This window comes from Pogona vitticeps, chromosome 8 (genome assembly GCF_051106095.1).
Source record: "Pogona vitticeps strain Pit_001003342236 chromosome 8, PviZW2.1, whole genome shotgun sequence".
Classification (NCBI taxonomy): Eukaryota; Metazoa; Chordata; class Lepidosauria; order Squamata; family Agamidae; genus Pogona; species Pogona vitticeps.
Window position 1 is genome coordinate 13,488,329 of NC_135790.1, and position 14,188 is coordinate 13,502,516.

The following is a 14,188-nucleotide window of genomic DNA, read 5'->3' on the forward strand; positions in this document are numbered from 1 at the left end:
TCCTTGACAACACACACTGAGAGAGACCCAACACTCGGTGCTGAAGCGTCTGCCCCAGCCTCCTACTGCGGATTTCCCTTCATATCCAGGGGACTCCACTACTCCCCAGTCTGGTACTGAAAACTCATTTTCAGATGCCTCCCAAAAATCACAACTATCCTCCCCACTCTAGATTCCGATGTAGCCAACACTAATTTCCTGCCTCCATCAGAGGACTTTAGCTCTTATTCTGGTTTTATCCTCCAAATAGCAAAAGCCTCAGAGTTGGAAGTGGAACAACTTAATCCACCTACCTCGGATCTTGTGTTCAATGACATCAATCAGGACAAACTACCTCCATGTCAACTGTGATACTGACAGAGTTTGGTAGAAGAGGCACCAGGACCCAGTCCACAGAAAGACCACAGGAACAAGGTAGAAACCAACCCCACAGCCAAAGCAGAGGCCAACCGGCTGGGGTTTTGAGTCCAAACAGCAGCCAGGTGGAAGGATGATGCAAATCGTGGTCAGACAGTGCAGGGGTCAAAGCCAGGAGGAACCGTATCCCGGCAGCAGGTTCTAAGGATACAGGAGAGGCAAGGCAGGAACAGGCAGGCAAGGAATCACCAGGCAAAGCAGGAACAAGGAGGTTGACAGGCGAGGCAGGAATACCACCACAACACAGCCAGAGACTGTTGCTAAGGTAAGGGGCTGTGGGGGAAGGCCTGTTCTTATCTAGCCCAGTCCTCAGCTTCCACAGGTGGCGCTCCTTAGGAGCTGGGCTACAGCTGCCTTGTCCTGACCCAGTCCTGCAATCCTTAGAGTAGTTCTCCCCAGAGGTATCGGGCCGATCCTGCCTGCACTAAGGTTGCCAGGTTCCAGCAAGGCCTCAGTCCTGACACATTAAAAATCCCATCCCTGCTTAAACATATTAAGGAGCCCTGGTCTAAACCGGCATCACCTCCTCAGATCTCTAGGCAAGTTGAAACCTCGTACCAGACCCACAGGGATGACACTACCTTCCTCGATAAACATTAACTTCCTAATTCTGTCATTGTGGAAACTACTCAGGCATGATCCAGGAACCATTCCAACGTAGTGCCTACTAATTGCAAAGGCAAAAACCTGGATGCCATGAGACATACAATGTACTCCCTTGCCTCCTTTATCATCAGAGTAGCCAATTACCAAGTGGCTATGGATGCATACCATAGGCAGCTTTGGAATCAAGTCTTACCAATTCACAGGGAGATCACCGCCCTCTCACCCTCAATGTCCATCAGGAGGTCATCACACTTGCTTGCCAGGAGCAGATCACAGCCTGACACATGGCAGATGTGGCATACAAACATATGGCCACTTCAATTGCCCTCTGGTGACATGCTTGGCTCTGGTCCACTGGTCTCACAGAAGATGCCTGGTCCTGTATCAAGGACCTGCCCTTTGATATCAGGCTGTTTAATGACAAGACTAATGAGGTAAAGGATAACTTGCACAAGCTAAGAAAAACTGCTCAACCATATTCCACTCAACAATATTCTAGACAACCCTGTATCCAATGGCACTGCCCATTCACATACCAACCTTTCAAACCTCCCTCTGTGGACAGAGGAACACGGCTGCCTTGCCTTCCTCCCAGTTCTATCAGCCGCAGTCATACAAACCGCAAGCCCGCAAGTCAGGCATTCAGGCAAGAACAAACAGCACTTTTGACTCTTCCGTCCCCTTCACCCTCTTCTCACATCTCCAACCATCACAAGGCTTGCATTCTCCCACTCAAATTGGGTTCACACTACAAAAGACTCTTAGGTCCTCACAACAATCCAATTTGGATACAGTATAGAATTCAGTTCCCTTCCACTCACTGGATACTTCAAACAAACAACCTGATCCTCTGCTCTAGACAAGGAAATTACATCCCTTTTCCAGAAGGATGCCATTCAGAGGATGCCTACCAGCAATCACAGCAATGGATTTTATTCACCCCAAAAGGATGGTGGCCTTCGACTGATCCTCAGTCTCCATGATCTCAACGTCTACATCTCATTTTTGTTGTTTAGTCATTTAATCATGTCCGACTCTTCATGACCCCATGGATCAGAGCATGCCAGTCTTCCTGTCTTCCACTGCCTCCCGGAGTTGGGTCAAATTCATGTTGGTCGCTTTGATGACACTGTCCAACCATCTCGTCCTCTGTCTTCCCCTTCTCCACACTTTCCTAACATCAGGGTCTTTTCCAAGGAGTCTTCTCTTCTCATGAGACGGCCAAAGTATTGGAGTATTAGGTGACATCTCACCTAAGCACTTCCAAATGGTCACACTGGAAAATGTCATCCCACTCCTCCTTGAGGGAGATTGGTTTGTGGATATCATCTTCAAGATGCTTATTTCCACATCACCATTCACCCCAACCACTGAAAATATCTCCAGTTCAATCTCCATGATACTTTTTCAAGTTAGAAGTGCTCCCATTTGACCTTTCCACTGCCCCAGTTGTAGGGGCATCCACTAGTGGCATCCATTACATTGGTCATACAAAATACCCGACTAAATATATGGTTGCTGCAGTCTTGGTACCTCACACTTTTCAATGAGAGCCCATCCAAACTCCTCCATCTCACCACCAGAGCTGGCATCCCAACTGATATGGAGGGACACCATGGCCAAACTTGTGGTGGGACTGTCTTTCTGACCTCTTCACCTCACTAAGCAAGTGACTATGGATGCCAGTCCAGCTAGCTGGAGTGCACACTGCGGAGGTCACCAGATACACACCTTATGGTCACCCGCAGAAAGACAAATGCACATCAACCAACTAGAATTACTCGTGCTGATTGCAGCTTTCCAGGCATTTGAACTACTCATCACAGGTCAGGGAGTCCAGATCACCATGGACAACACCATGACCCTCTTCTACATAAACAAACAAGGAGGAACACACTCACTGTCCCTCCTATATCTCACCATATACCTTTGGAAGTGGAACTATGCCCACCACATCTTCCCAGTATCAGTCCACATAACCACTGAAGACAAATAGTGGACCGACTGAGCAGGTTATGCAGGCAGACACACAAGTGGAAGCTCAATAAAGATGCGTTCCTCCAACTGTGCAAAAAATAGGCCACCCCTTGCATGGACCTCTTTGCCACTTCTACAAACACAAAATGCAGCTGCTACTATTATTCCAGAGCAGGGTTGGGCACATACGCCTGAGGAGACACCTTCATGACAAAGTAGGCTTCCAGGCCTCATGTACATCTTTCTGCCCATACCACTCTTACAAAAAGCAGTGATCATTCTTCGTCAAGACAACGGCACAAGCTACTCCCATGGTAGCCACACCAACCATGGTTCACCACATGGCAACAGGCTTTCTTCACCTCCCACCTCTGCCTCATTTACCCAGGGCAACAGAAGCATCATGTACATAGACCTCCAACCTCTCCACCTCCCCACTTGAAGGATTCACCCTTGATAGATTTTGTTCTTTCTCAGGCCAGGAAGCCCTCCATGTCTCTTCTTTACTCTTAAAAATGGAGGGCCTTCTCCAACTTCACACAATTTAACAGAGTTCCTGCCATACCTACCACAGTGGATGCCTTATTGTCATTCCTCCTGCATCTCTTCAAACAAGGTCTGCCTCATTCCACACTTAAGATTTATGTGCCAGCCACAGTAGCCAATCAACCTCAAGTTTCTGAACTGTCCAAAATCTTCTCTCATCCCAAGCTGAAGAGATTTCTTTGGGGACTGAGGAACCTGAATCCCCTACTTAAAACACCACCTGCACAGTGGTCTTCTTTGCAGCTATTCCTTCACCATCTACCTTTACTTCCTTTGGAATCTTTTGCTATGGTCCATGAATAGCTTCCCTCTTTTACGATGCTTTTCCTCATTGCAGTCAAATCTGCTCATCAAGCTAATGAACTCACTGCCTTATGTGTTGATCCTTCATATCACCAGTTCCATCCAGATAAAGTTACCTTATATCCTGACATCACCTTTCTACCTAGGATGGTCTCAGATTTTCACCCAATCAGCTTATTGTTTTGCCAACCCTCTTTCCATCATCCTCGATTTGGAACATGCTCGGTGCAGAAGGCGGGATTTCATCATGATGAGAACCAATCAGGTTTCAGGCAAGCTTCTGAAAATGACCGGAACCCCTCGGTTCCAGCCCCCCCCCAAACCAGAGGGGGAGGACAGTCCACTAGCAGAAGCAACATCTGAAGCAGCAGAGATGACAAAAATGGGGAATTGGATCAGTGAAGGCTGGTTCCCCCTCCGAAGTCACATCTGTGTGCATGGACCAAGGAGGAAGACATCTTGGCAAAGAGGTGGGAACACTCCAAGCAGAGAGTGAGAGAGTGCAAAAGAATGATGAAAACATCTCAACCAGAGACTCTAAGTTCAAATATCTGTTTATGTAAGGAAAATCTCCATGGACCCAAATAACTATACAGAAAACAGACAAATATAAAGTATCAGCAAAATAGACTTTGCCTTTTAAAAAATCTTATGGTAGAAGTGAGCCTCCCCACCCACAGCTTGGGTCAGGAGAAGAAGGGGAGAGAAGAGACAAAGGGAGAAGGGGGAGAAAATTACCTTGTCATGAAAGTAGAGCAATCCAAGATAAAAGCCTTGCTCCCATGACTATCTGAAATATTGATATCAAATCCTATTTACTTCAAAGCATTGCAGATCCTTTAAGTTGTTATTGTTGTGACTTGGTGACTGTGAGAACTTTCTACCTGGAGGGACACTTCACCCCACTCCTGGATTGGACATGTACATAAGACTGAGAAAGGAAAGTAAGGTTACAGTGACATCTGCTGACAGAAGACTTAAACAGCACCCCTTAAAGAAAAAGAAAACAGCTGCTGACAGAAGACTTAAACAGCATCCCCTATTGACTTAACCTAAGAAGAAGGAGCTGGGGGGGGGGGAACCAAATATGACAACAAAAGATGGACAAGAGAGAACTCAAAGAGGCTCACCAGCACAGGAACAGAGTCTCAATGGGATATTGGGGCAATAATTTAAGGACTGGCAACAGAGTATTCAAGATATGTTGTCAACAGGACTACAACAACTATAAGGAGGGATGGCTCAGCTATGTGTACAAATGAAAGATTTAGGGATGCACTGATATTAAAAATCAAATTATAGAAAATAAAACACAAATAGCCAGAATAGATGGGACATCAAAAAGAAGCAAGAGTGGAGACCTTGTATACAGAGATGGGAGAACTAAAACAGGAAAGAAAGATGAAATTACTCTGTTAAATCTACAAATGGAAAGAGCCAATGCCATACTTAGATTCCAGAATGTACCAAAACAAAAGGGAGAAGACACAGCCCAAGTGATTGCTACTTCTTTAGCATCGCTCATGGAGATGCAACCAGAGGATGTTCAACAAAGTATAAATACAGCATGAAGAATTAATACAGAATATACCAGGAATAAAAATCTCCACAGGGAAATTCATGTTAAATTTATGAGAAAAATCTTTCAAGGTAAAATCTTAAGAAATATACAAGGCAAGGAACCTAAAAGAAGAGACAAAGAAACTAATCTTGAAACATATTCTGTGGCAAAAAAGACAGAAAAGGAAACAATATGAGGAGTTGATATCCCTCTTGAGAACAAACTCAATTATGTATAAGTGGTTGATGCCTGAAGGTGTCCTCTTTGAATTCCAGGGACAGAGTTATTATATTAACTCAAAACTGAAGGCAGAATATTTTATGAAAACAAAGGAGAAATGTCTGGGTAGAAAAAAGGAGGGAAAAAGGAGATGAGAAACAAAAAGAGAGTGGACCATCAGGATTAGAGGCAGAAAGGAGCTCAACTGGAGCAGAAGAGCAAGCAAGAAGCCCTAAAGCAAATTGCATTATAGAAACAAGAGGATCCAGGAGGAGGAATGTGAAGGAGTAGGACCAAGTGTGCCGTCCTCAGAAGAAGAGAGCCCGAAAGAAGAGAGTGGTTGTGCAGAAGGGATTTTAGTGGAGATAGAATGCAAGGAAGAGCCACAAAGGAGGCCTACTGAAGTGTGCCTGGTTGATGAGGGAGGAGCCGAAATGGACCTGATCATGTGGGAGGAGGTGAAAGGGGAAGGATCAAATGCGTGGGAGTTCAGTTGGCTGGGGGAAGGCGAGCTGGGCAGATGCAATAATAGAGGGGTGCAGACTGACTGGCTAACAGACGAGAGGAGCCAGGCGGACTTGGCTCAAGGCTTTCCAAGTATAAAGAAAGGAGGAGGACTGTTGCCGAAGCCTTCTTTACCCAGCGGACACGGTAGGGCATAGGAGCCCTTAGAATGGAGGGTCTCAGTTTTCCCAGTGGGCTACCATGGTGGGAGCCGGAGGGTTATCCGCCCGGGCCCAGAATTCCAACAGAAGCCTCCAGAGGGGGATTGGTCCCGCCATCCCTGTTGTGGGACCATATGTGCCGTGCGGAGTGCACCCCTAAGACCGTTGACGGACCGCGAACGATTCAGCCCGGCCCCTTGGTAGGGGACGAGACCAACCCACCAGTTGTTAGACCAAAAAGATATACCCTGTTAACGGATGAAGTGTTGAAGGATCCGTTTGATCCGGTTGAGTGTGCATGCAAATAAAGTTGCTGTTTCACAAGAAATGGATTCGCCTCCTCGCCTTTTTCCCGCCTTTACTACACAACCCCCCCCCCGGCCAAAGACGAACCTTGTCACAGTGGCGCCCAACGTGGGGCTGGGGGGACGGAATTGGCAGAAAACGAAGAGGTGACCAAACTGCGAGAGGCCATGGAGAGACAAGCTAGACTTATAGAGAACCTGACCGAGCAACAGATTTTGATGGCGAGGCAAATGCGCGCGAGAGAGAGCGAAGATGAAAGGGCTACGAGGAACCTTGCCAGCGTGCGGGGTAGTCTAGTAGCGGGGCCGGCACCAATTAGAATGCAGAAGATGACCAACACAGATGACCCTGAAGCATACTTGCATACGTTTGAGAGGGTGGCCACAGCGGCGGGATGGCCGCGAGACCAGTGGACTTTAGTGCTCATACCATGCCTCACTGGCCTGCTGCAAGAGGTGGTTGATACCCTTGGAGTTCAGGAGGTGACGCGATATGACGCGGTAAAAAACGCTATCTTGAGCACCCTAAACCTAACGGAAGAAACCTATAGGAAGCGACTGAGAGAATTGAAGTGGAAACCGGGGACCCATCCACGTACTGTAGCGCAAAGGATGAGAGCCAACGCAATGAGGTGGTTGAAACCGTCTGAGAATGATGGCGAAAAGCTGGTGGATACAGTTGTGCCAGAACAGCTTGTACAATCCTTGGGGACCAACGCGAAGAATTGGGTGCAGAAGAATAATCCCAAAACGCTAGAGAGGGCGATTACGCTGTTGGAGGACTACAGCAACACAGAGGAAGCGAACAAGGAAGTGACCGCCCCCTGGGCGGAGAAACAACGACCACGCAGAGGAGAAGTTTCGCTTTCAACTTCTAATTTTACTGCGAAGGCGGGCACGGACATGAGCGGACCTGCTAGATCACGCGGGAAAGGGTTTGAGCCATTTACACCGAAGCCCGTCAGGCCTATTACGGTGGACCAACGGATTTACGCGCCGGGCACAGGCTGGAAAGAGGGCAAGGACGGGCGCCCCATCTATACCCCTGGAGCAGTAGGGAAGGACAGCAAAGAGGGGCGGATCATCTGTTTTTCCTGTGGGGTTCCGGGCCACGTGAGGAAAAATTGCCCAGGGACCGATTGTTCGTGGGTGGGACGATTAACGCAAACAGTGGAGCCTAGGGGCCCGTCCTCGGAGCGATGGGAAATAGACGCGTGGGTGAATGGGGTGAAAAAGAAAGCCCTTATAGACACGGGGTGCGGGACGACCCTGGTGAGAGATCTACCAGGCGACAAGAAGGACGGAGGACTGTCCGTACGATGTATTCACGGGGACCTTAAGAAGTACCAAACCATGTGGGCTACGGTGAAAGTGGGGAACGACGAGAGGCGCATGAATATTGGGGTCGTGCCAGGACTAACTCGCGAAATGTTGCTTGGTCGGGATTGGGTGGGCTCCCGCAATGTGGGATCGATTAAGGAAGGGCTGCAAGGGGATGATGAGAATGATAAGGACCAGTCCGATTTTTTGCAGAGAGCGTCGCGGGAGCAAGTGAGAGCCATGCAGCAGGATGATGCTTCGCTGCAGGAGCCTTTGTTGGCGGCTCAGCCAGCGGGAACTATTGTAAGAGGACAAATGGGATGGGAGATGGATAATAATCTGCTATATTACGTGCATGATGATGGAAGCAGGAGGTTAGTGGTACCTTCCAAATGGAGACTAAAGGTTATGGAATTGGCTCATGATATTCCCCTGGCTGGACATTTAGCGGAGGAAAAAATGAGGGCAAGAATTGAGCAGCGGTTTTGGTGGCCTGACTTGAGGAGGGAGGTGAAAGAATACTGTGTAACGTGCCCTCAATGTCAGAAAACCCAAAGAAAACCACCTGCGGGAGCGGAGCTAATCCCACTCCCTCTCATGGATCACCCTTTCCAGAGGATCGGATTGGACATTGTGGGACCGCTGCTTAAATCTCAAGGGGGACATACCCATATTTTGGTGATCATAGATTACGCCACCCGGTATCCCGAAGCTGTCCCACTTAGGTCCACCACAGCCAAGGTGCTAGCGCGGGAGTTGATGCAGGTATTCTCTAGGCTGGGGTTTCCCAAGGAAATACTCACTGACCAAGGGACGAATTTCATGAGCCAAACCTTAAAGGAATTATGGCGCCTTCTAGAGGTAAAACCTATCCACACAGCCGTATATCATCCTCAGAGTAATGGCTTGGTGGAACGCTTCAATAAAACCCTAAAGGGTATGTTGCGGAAATTGGTCATGGAGAAACCCCGACGATGGCACCTGTTGGTGGCACCATTAATGTTTGCCATAAGGGAGGTACCACAATCCTCTACAGGGTTTTCTCCGTTTGAACTGATGTATGGGTGGCACCCTAGGGGCATTTTGGACTTGGTAAAGGAGAGGTGGGAAGAAGGTTCAGATGAAGCACGGATAACTATACAGCAAGTGATAGAAATGCGGGAACACCTCCGGACGGCAGTGGGTCTGGCTAAGGAAAATCTTGGCCAAGCCCAAACGGGGCAAAAGAGGAGATATGACCAAAGGGTTAAGGTTCGGGAATTTGTGCGATGCCAGAAGGTCTTGTTGTTGATGCCCTCTGAGCAGGCCAAGTTGTTCGCTACTTGGCAAGGCCCCTATGAAGTGGTACAAAAAGTAGGTGATGTTGATTACGAGATATATATGCCAGACAAGACCAAGAAGAAGGGCATCTTCCATGTTAACCTACTAAAGGAGTGGAAAGAACGAGAGGCTTTGTGGGGGGAAGTAGAGGAGCATGAATTTGGACCAGAGGTTAATTCCTGGGGATGGGCGGAAGGCAGGTTACCTATAGATGAGACCTTACCTGCTGCACAACAACAAGATTTGGTATGGCTGGAAAGAGAATTTCAACACTTGTTTTCAGGAGTCCCGGGCGAAACTCAATTAATACGACACGAGATACATACACCAGCGGGGGTAATTACTAGGTCTGGAAACAGAACTTGGCCATACCATCTTAGGGATGCCATAAGTAAAGAAGTTGAAGAAATGTTACAGTTGGGAATTATAGAACCCTTGCGTAGTCCTTGGCACAGCTATCCCATGATGGTACCAAAGGCAGATGGAAAGATGAGGTTGTGTGTGGACTTGGCAAGGCCCCATTCAAGGCAACTGAATGAAATTTCTAAATTTGACGCTTACCCCATGCCCAGGGTGGATGACCTGTTAGAGAAGTTGGGTGGGTCAGTATATCTAACCTCGCTTGACCTCACTAAAGGTTATTGGCAAATACCTTTGAGGGAGGAAGACAAGGAGAAAACTTCCTTTGTAACATCCAAGGGGTTGTTTCAATTCAAAAAAATGCCGTTCGGGTTGCACGGTGCAGCCGCAACGTTCCAAAGATTAATGGATCAAGTCTTAGCCCCAGTTAAAGAATTTGCGGGGCTTATATCGATGATATCTTGATATATAGCAAGTCCTGGGGAGAACATCTGGAACACATAAGGAGGGTACTTAGAGAAATCGAGAAGGCCGGATTGAAAGTGAATCCCGACAAGTGTAAGATCGCGTGAAGGGGTGTGCAATTCTTAGGGTTTCAGGTGGAAGGTGGAAAAATACAACCGGTGTCTGATAAAGTGGACAGGGTAGTCTCCTGGACGGTACCCAGAAATAAGAAGGAAGTCCAGCAATTTTTGGGGTTGGCCGGATACAATTTGTGTACAATTTGTAGACAATTTGTGCCCAATTTCGCAGAAGTAGCGGCCCCCCTAATGGATTTGACACGGAAAAGGAAGGGAAAGGGTATTATATGGGGTGCGGCTGAACAACATGCTTTTAGACAACTTAAAGAAACGTTGTCAGCCTTACCCTCCAGGTACGCTCCGGATTTCAATTTACCCTTTTTGGTACAAACAGACGCTTCTGATAGGGGTATTGGCGCTGTACTGTCTCAAAGGAAAGGTGAGGTGGAATACCCTATAATGTACTTAAGTAAAAAGTTGAGCAGCTGGGAACAAGAGTATGCCACAATTGAGAAAGAGGCCTTAGCGGTGAAATGGGCAGTGCAAGCTCTGAGGTATTATCTGTTAGGAGCCCCTTTCATATAGGTGACGGATCATGCACCTCTCCAATGGCTCAATAGGATGAAGGATACCAATGCCCGCTTAACAAGGTGGTATCTTAGCCTACAACTTTCTCATTTCAGATACAGTATAGGAAAGGGAAGGCTCACTCTAATGCCGACTATTTCTCTCGACAGGAAGGGGAAAAAGAGGACCTTCCCTGGAGGACGGCCCACTCAGAGAGGGGGGCGTGTGAAGGAGTAGGACCAAGTGTGCCGTCCTCAGAAGAAGAGAGCCCGAAAGAAGAGAGTGGTTGTGCAAAAGGGATTTTAGTGGAGATAGAATGCGAGGAAGAGCCACAAAGGAGGCCTACTGAAGTGTGCCTGGTTGATGAGGGAGGAGCCGAAATGGACCTGATCATGTGGGAGGAGGTGAAAGGGGAAGGATCAAATGCGCGGGAGTTCAATTGGCTGGGGGAAGGCGAGCTGGGCAGATGCAATAATAGAGGGGTGCAGACTGACTGGCTAACAGACGTGAGGAGCCAGGCGGACTTGGCTCAAGGCTTTCCAAGTATAAAGAAAGGAGGAGGACTGTTGCCGGAGCCTTCTTTACCCAGCGGACGCGGTAGGGCATATGAGCCCTTAGAATGGAGGGTCTCGGTTTTCCCAGTGGGCTACCATGGTGGGGGCCGGAGGGTTATCCGCCCGGGCCCAGAATTCCAACAGAAGCCTCCAGAGGGGGATTGGTCCTGCCATCCCTGTTGTGGGACCATATGTGCCGTGCGGAGTGCGCCCCTAAGACCATTGATGGACCGCGAACGATTCAGCCCGGCCCCTTGGTAGGGGACGAGACCAACCCACCAGTTGTTAGACCAAAAAGATATACCCTGTTAACGGATGAAGTGTTGAAGGATCCGTTTGATCCGGTTGAGTTGAGTGTGCATGCAAATAAAGTTGCTGTTTCACAAGAAATGGATTCGCCTCCTCGCCTTTTTCCCGCCTTTACTATGCAACCCCCCCCCCCCGGCCAAAGACGAACCATGTCACAAGGAAATAAAACTTCAACAATAAAAATGGAGTAAATGAATAAAATGATTAAAGACTTTAGGATATAATGTGTATAAAATGGTAGAAGAATATTAATGTTTAAAAATCAGTAATGATTAAAGAAAATGCAAATAAAATGTTTTATAGATGAGATATGATTTACTGATGGTACACAATCTCAACAAAGTTTTAAAAAAGATATAAAATGTTTTTAAATAGTGTGAGAAATGTAAAACACAGGAGGAGACTTTTATTATGTTTGGTGGATATATAGGGAATAATTTCATAACTAGAAAGATAGTCTGGAAAGCATAGATTAAAGAAGGATGTGAAGGTCTAATAGGAACTACAGTAATGCTGGTTAATTTGCTGCTTTTCTTTTTATCTTTCTTTTTAGCATAATTGTACAAGTGTCACATTCCCAGGGGTTTCAACAGCAGAGTCCGATAAGCCAGTCCAATGTCAAAAGTTCAGAGAATGCAGAGCCGATATCAAAATGCCAAAGCCAAATCACAAACCATAATCCGAGGTCAGGGTCCAAAGCCAAATCACACAACGTAGTCCAGGGTCATAGTCCAAAGCAAAATCACACAACATAGTCCAGAGTCAGAGTCCAAAGCCAGGGGTCCAGAGAACAAGGTAGTCAGGAGCATGGATGCGAGCCAGAGATTTTGACTTGTTGCTTTCAACGAGCTTCCCAGCCATCTGGGAGCTGATTATACAGCTAATCAGAATATTATGGAGCACTCTGTCAAAGGCTTTGCTGAAGTCAATATATACTATGTTTATAACATTCCGTCTGTCTATCAGAGAGGTTATCCAATCAAAAAATGAGATCAGATTAGTCTGGCAGAAGAGCCTGATGGAAAATCTTAAAAACCAGATGGAGTTGAATGTCATCAGCACACTGGTGGTAGTAGACCACAAAATTCTGGACAGTCTCTTTCAAGGTTTTCATGAATATGTGAAACAGTAGGGGAAATCATGGAAGCCTGAGACATTCCACAGGCTAATGGTCAAGGTGTTGAACAGGAGTCCCCCAGCACCACTACCATTCACAAAGAGACTCAATGCAAGGGAAAATCTAAGAAGCTGGCTCCTTTTTTCATCTGTTAACCACTTCTCATCCAAACAAAGCAATTCTCAGGGCTGTTTTTCAAAAAAGTATGAACAGTAGTGAGTATCAGAGGGTATCCTGTAGACCATATTGACTGTTCGATTTCGATTTCGAAACCTTTATTGGCATATAAACGGACAACAACAAAACATAGGTACAAGCCAAGCGATGATCAGAGTAAACGTAAAATAGGAGATACACTCAACAAATAGTATCATAGGTAATGGGTTAAATTGGAAATTTCCAAAAGATATCTTGCAACGGCAGATGTAATCCGCGGGCAAGAATCATTCAGGAAAAAGGATAGGGAGTTGGGCAAAAGAGAAAGCCACGGTTCGAGAAACAGCTTTCTCAGAGATGAATGCGCCGGGCAATGAAATAAAATATGGTCCAGGGAATCTGGGAGGGTATGACAGAAAAAGCAGAGCCTATTTGCACGGGGGATCTTAGCGAATCGGCCTGCATGAACCGCCGAAGGGAAGATATTGAGGCAAGCTAACATAAATGCTCTTCTCTGACCAGGGTTGGTCAGTGAAGAGAAATAGTTAGAAGGGCGTCCTAGGGAAGGAGGAAGACTGAAAAAAAGGGGAGAACAAGTGGGGTTTAAGTCAGCTGAAAGTGACTCAAACTCAAGCTGCCAAAGTTTGTGTTTGATCAAGGAATGGGCCTGTTGTAATCCCAGGTCGAAAAGGGATTCTAAGTCCAGTCCTAGGGATAGAAGTTTGGAGTCAATCAGTTTAAACCAATTCGAAGTGTAGGAGTCACTAAGAAGGTCAAAGAGAAGAGAACTGGAATTAGAGTGGAGATGAATACGGAGCCAGTATTTGAAAGTGGAGACCCAGGCAAGAGTAGAAGGAAGGTGGGTTCCCAATTCAAGTACCATGGTGGAGAGGCGAATCATACTGGGAACACCTAAGATCTTTCTAAAGAAGACAGCGGCAATGGAGTCAATGTCGTGGTTTACAGCCTCTATCCAGATGGGGACCCCATAAAAAAGGTGGGATAGGAGTTTGCACTGGAAAATATGCAAGGCTGCTGGGACAAACTGGTTGCCCGAGAAGTAGTGGAATTTAGAAATTGCATTGAGTTGGGATGTTGATGTAGAAATGACCGATTTTTTGTGTGAGGCCCAGTTTAGTTTGAAATGGAAAGTGAGCCCGAGGTATTTAAAGGTTGGCACTTGTTGGTAGGATTGTGTACCAACTGTCCAAGTGGATAGAGGGCTAGATTTAGAAAAAACAACTATTTTAGTTTTGGAACAATTTATGCTAAGATCGTTGATGGAGCAGTAGTCTTGAAATTTGGCTAGAAGAAGACGCAGCCCGGCTTTGGAGAGGGACAGCAGGACTGCATCGTCAGCATAGA

General features: G+C 46.9%; 2 protein-coding genes across 2 annotated transcripts in view; one reads left to right on the forward strand and one right to left on the reverse strand.

The window, feature by feature from the left end:
* The window catches only part of LOC110089344 (interleukin-1 family member 10-like), a 90,783-nt gene extending 84,826 nt beyond the window's left edge, over positions 1-5,957 (reverse strand). Inside the window, exon 1 of the mRNA XM_078379754.1 lies at positions 294-5,957. The gene's annotated coding sequence lies outside the window, so the exon portion shown is untranslated. The remainder of the gene's footprint in view (positions 1-293) is intronic.
* A 785-nt stretch (positions 5,958-6,742) lies between these two features.
* LOC144584189 (uncharacterized) lies at positions 6,743-11,686 on the forward strand. The gene is made up of 2 exons (XM_078379755.1): positions 6,743-8,222; positions 10,858-11,686. Exons 1-2 carry the CDS (start codon positions 6,768-6,770, stop codon positions 11,500-11,502), a joined length of 2,100 nt encoding a protein of 699 aa, XP_078235881.1. The 5' UTR covers positions 6,743-6,767; the 3' UTR covers positions 11,503-11,686.
* Positions 11,687-14,188: the final 2,502 nt, after the last annotated feature.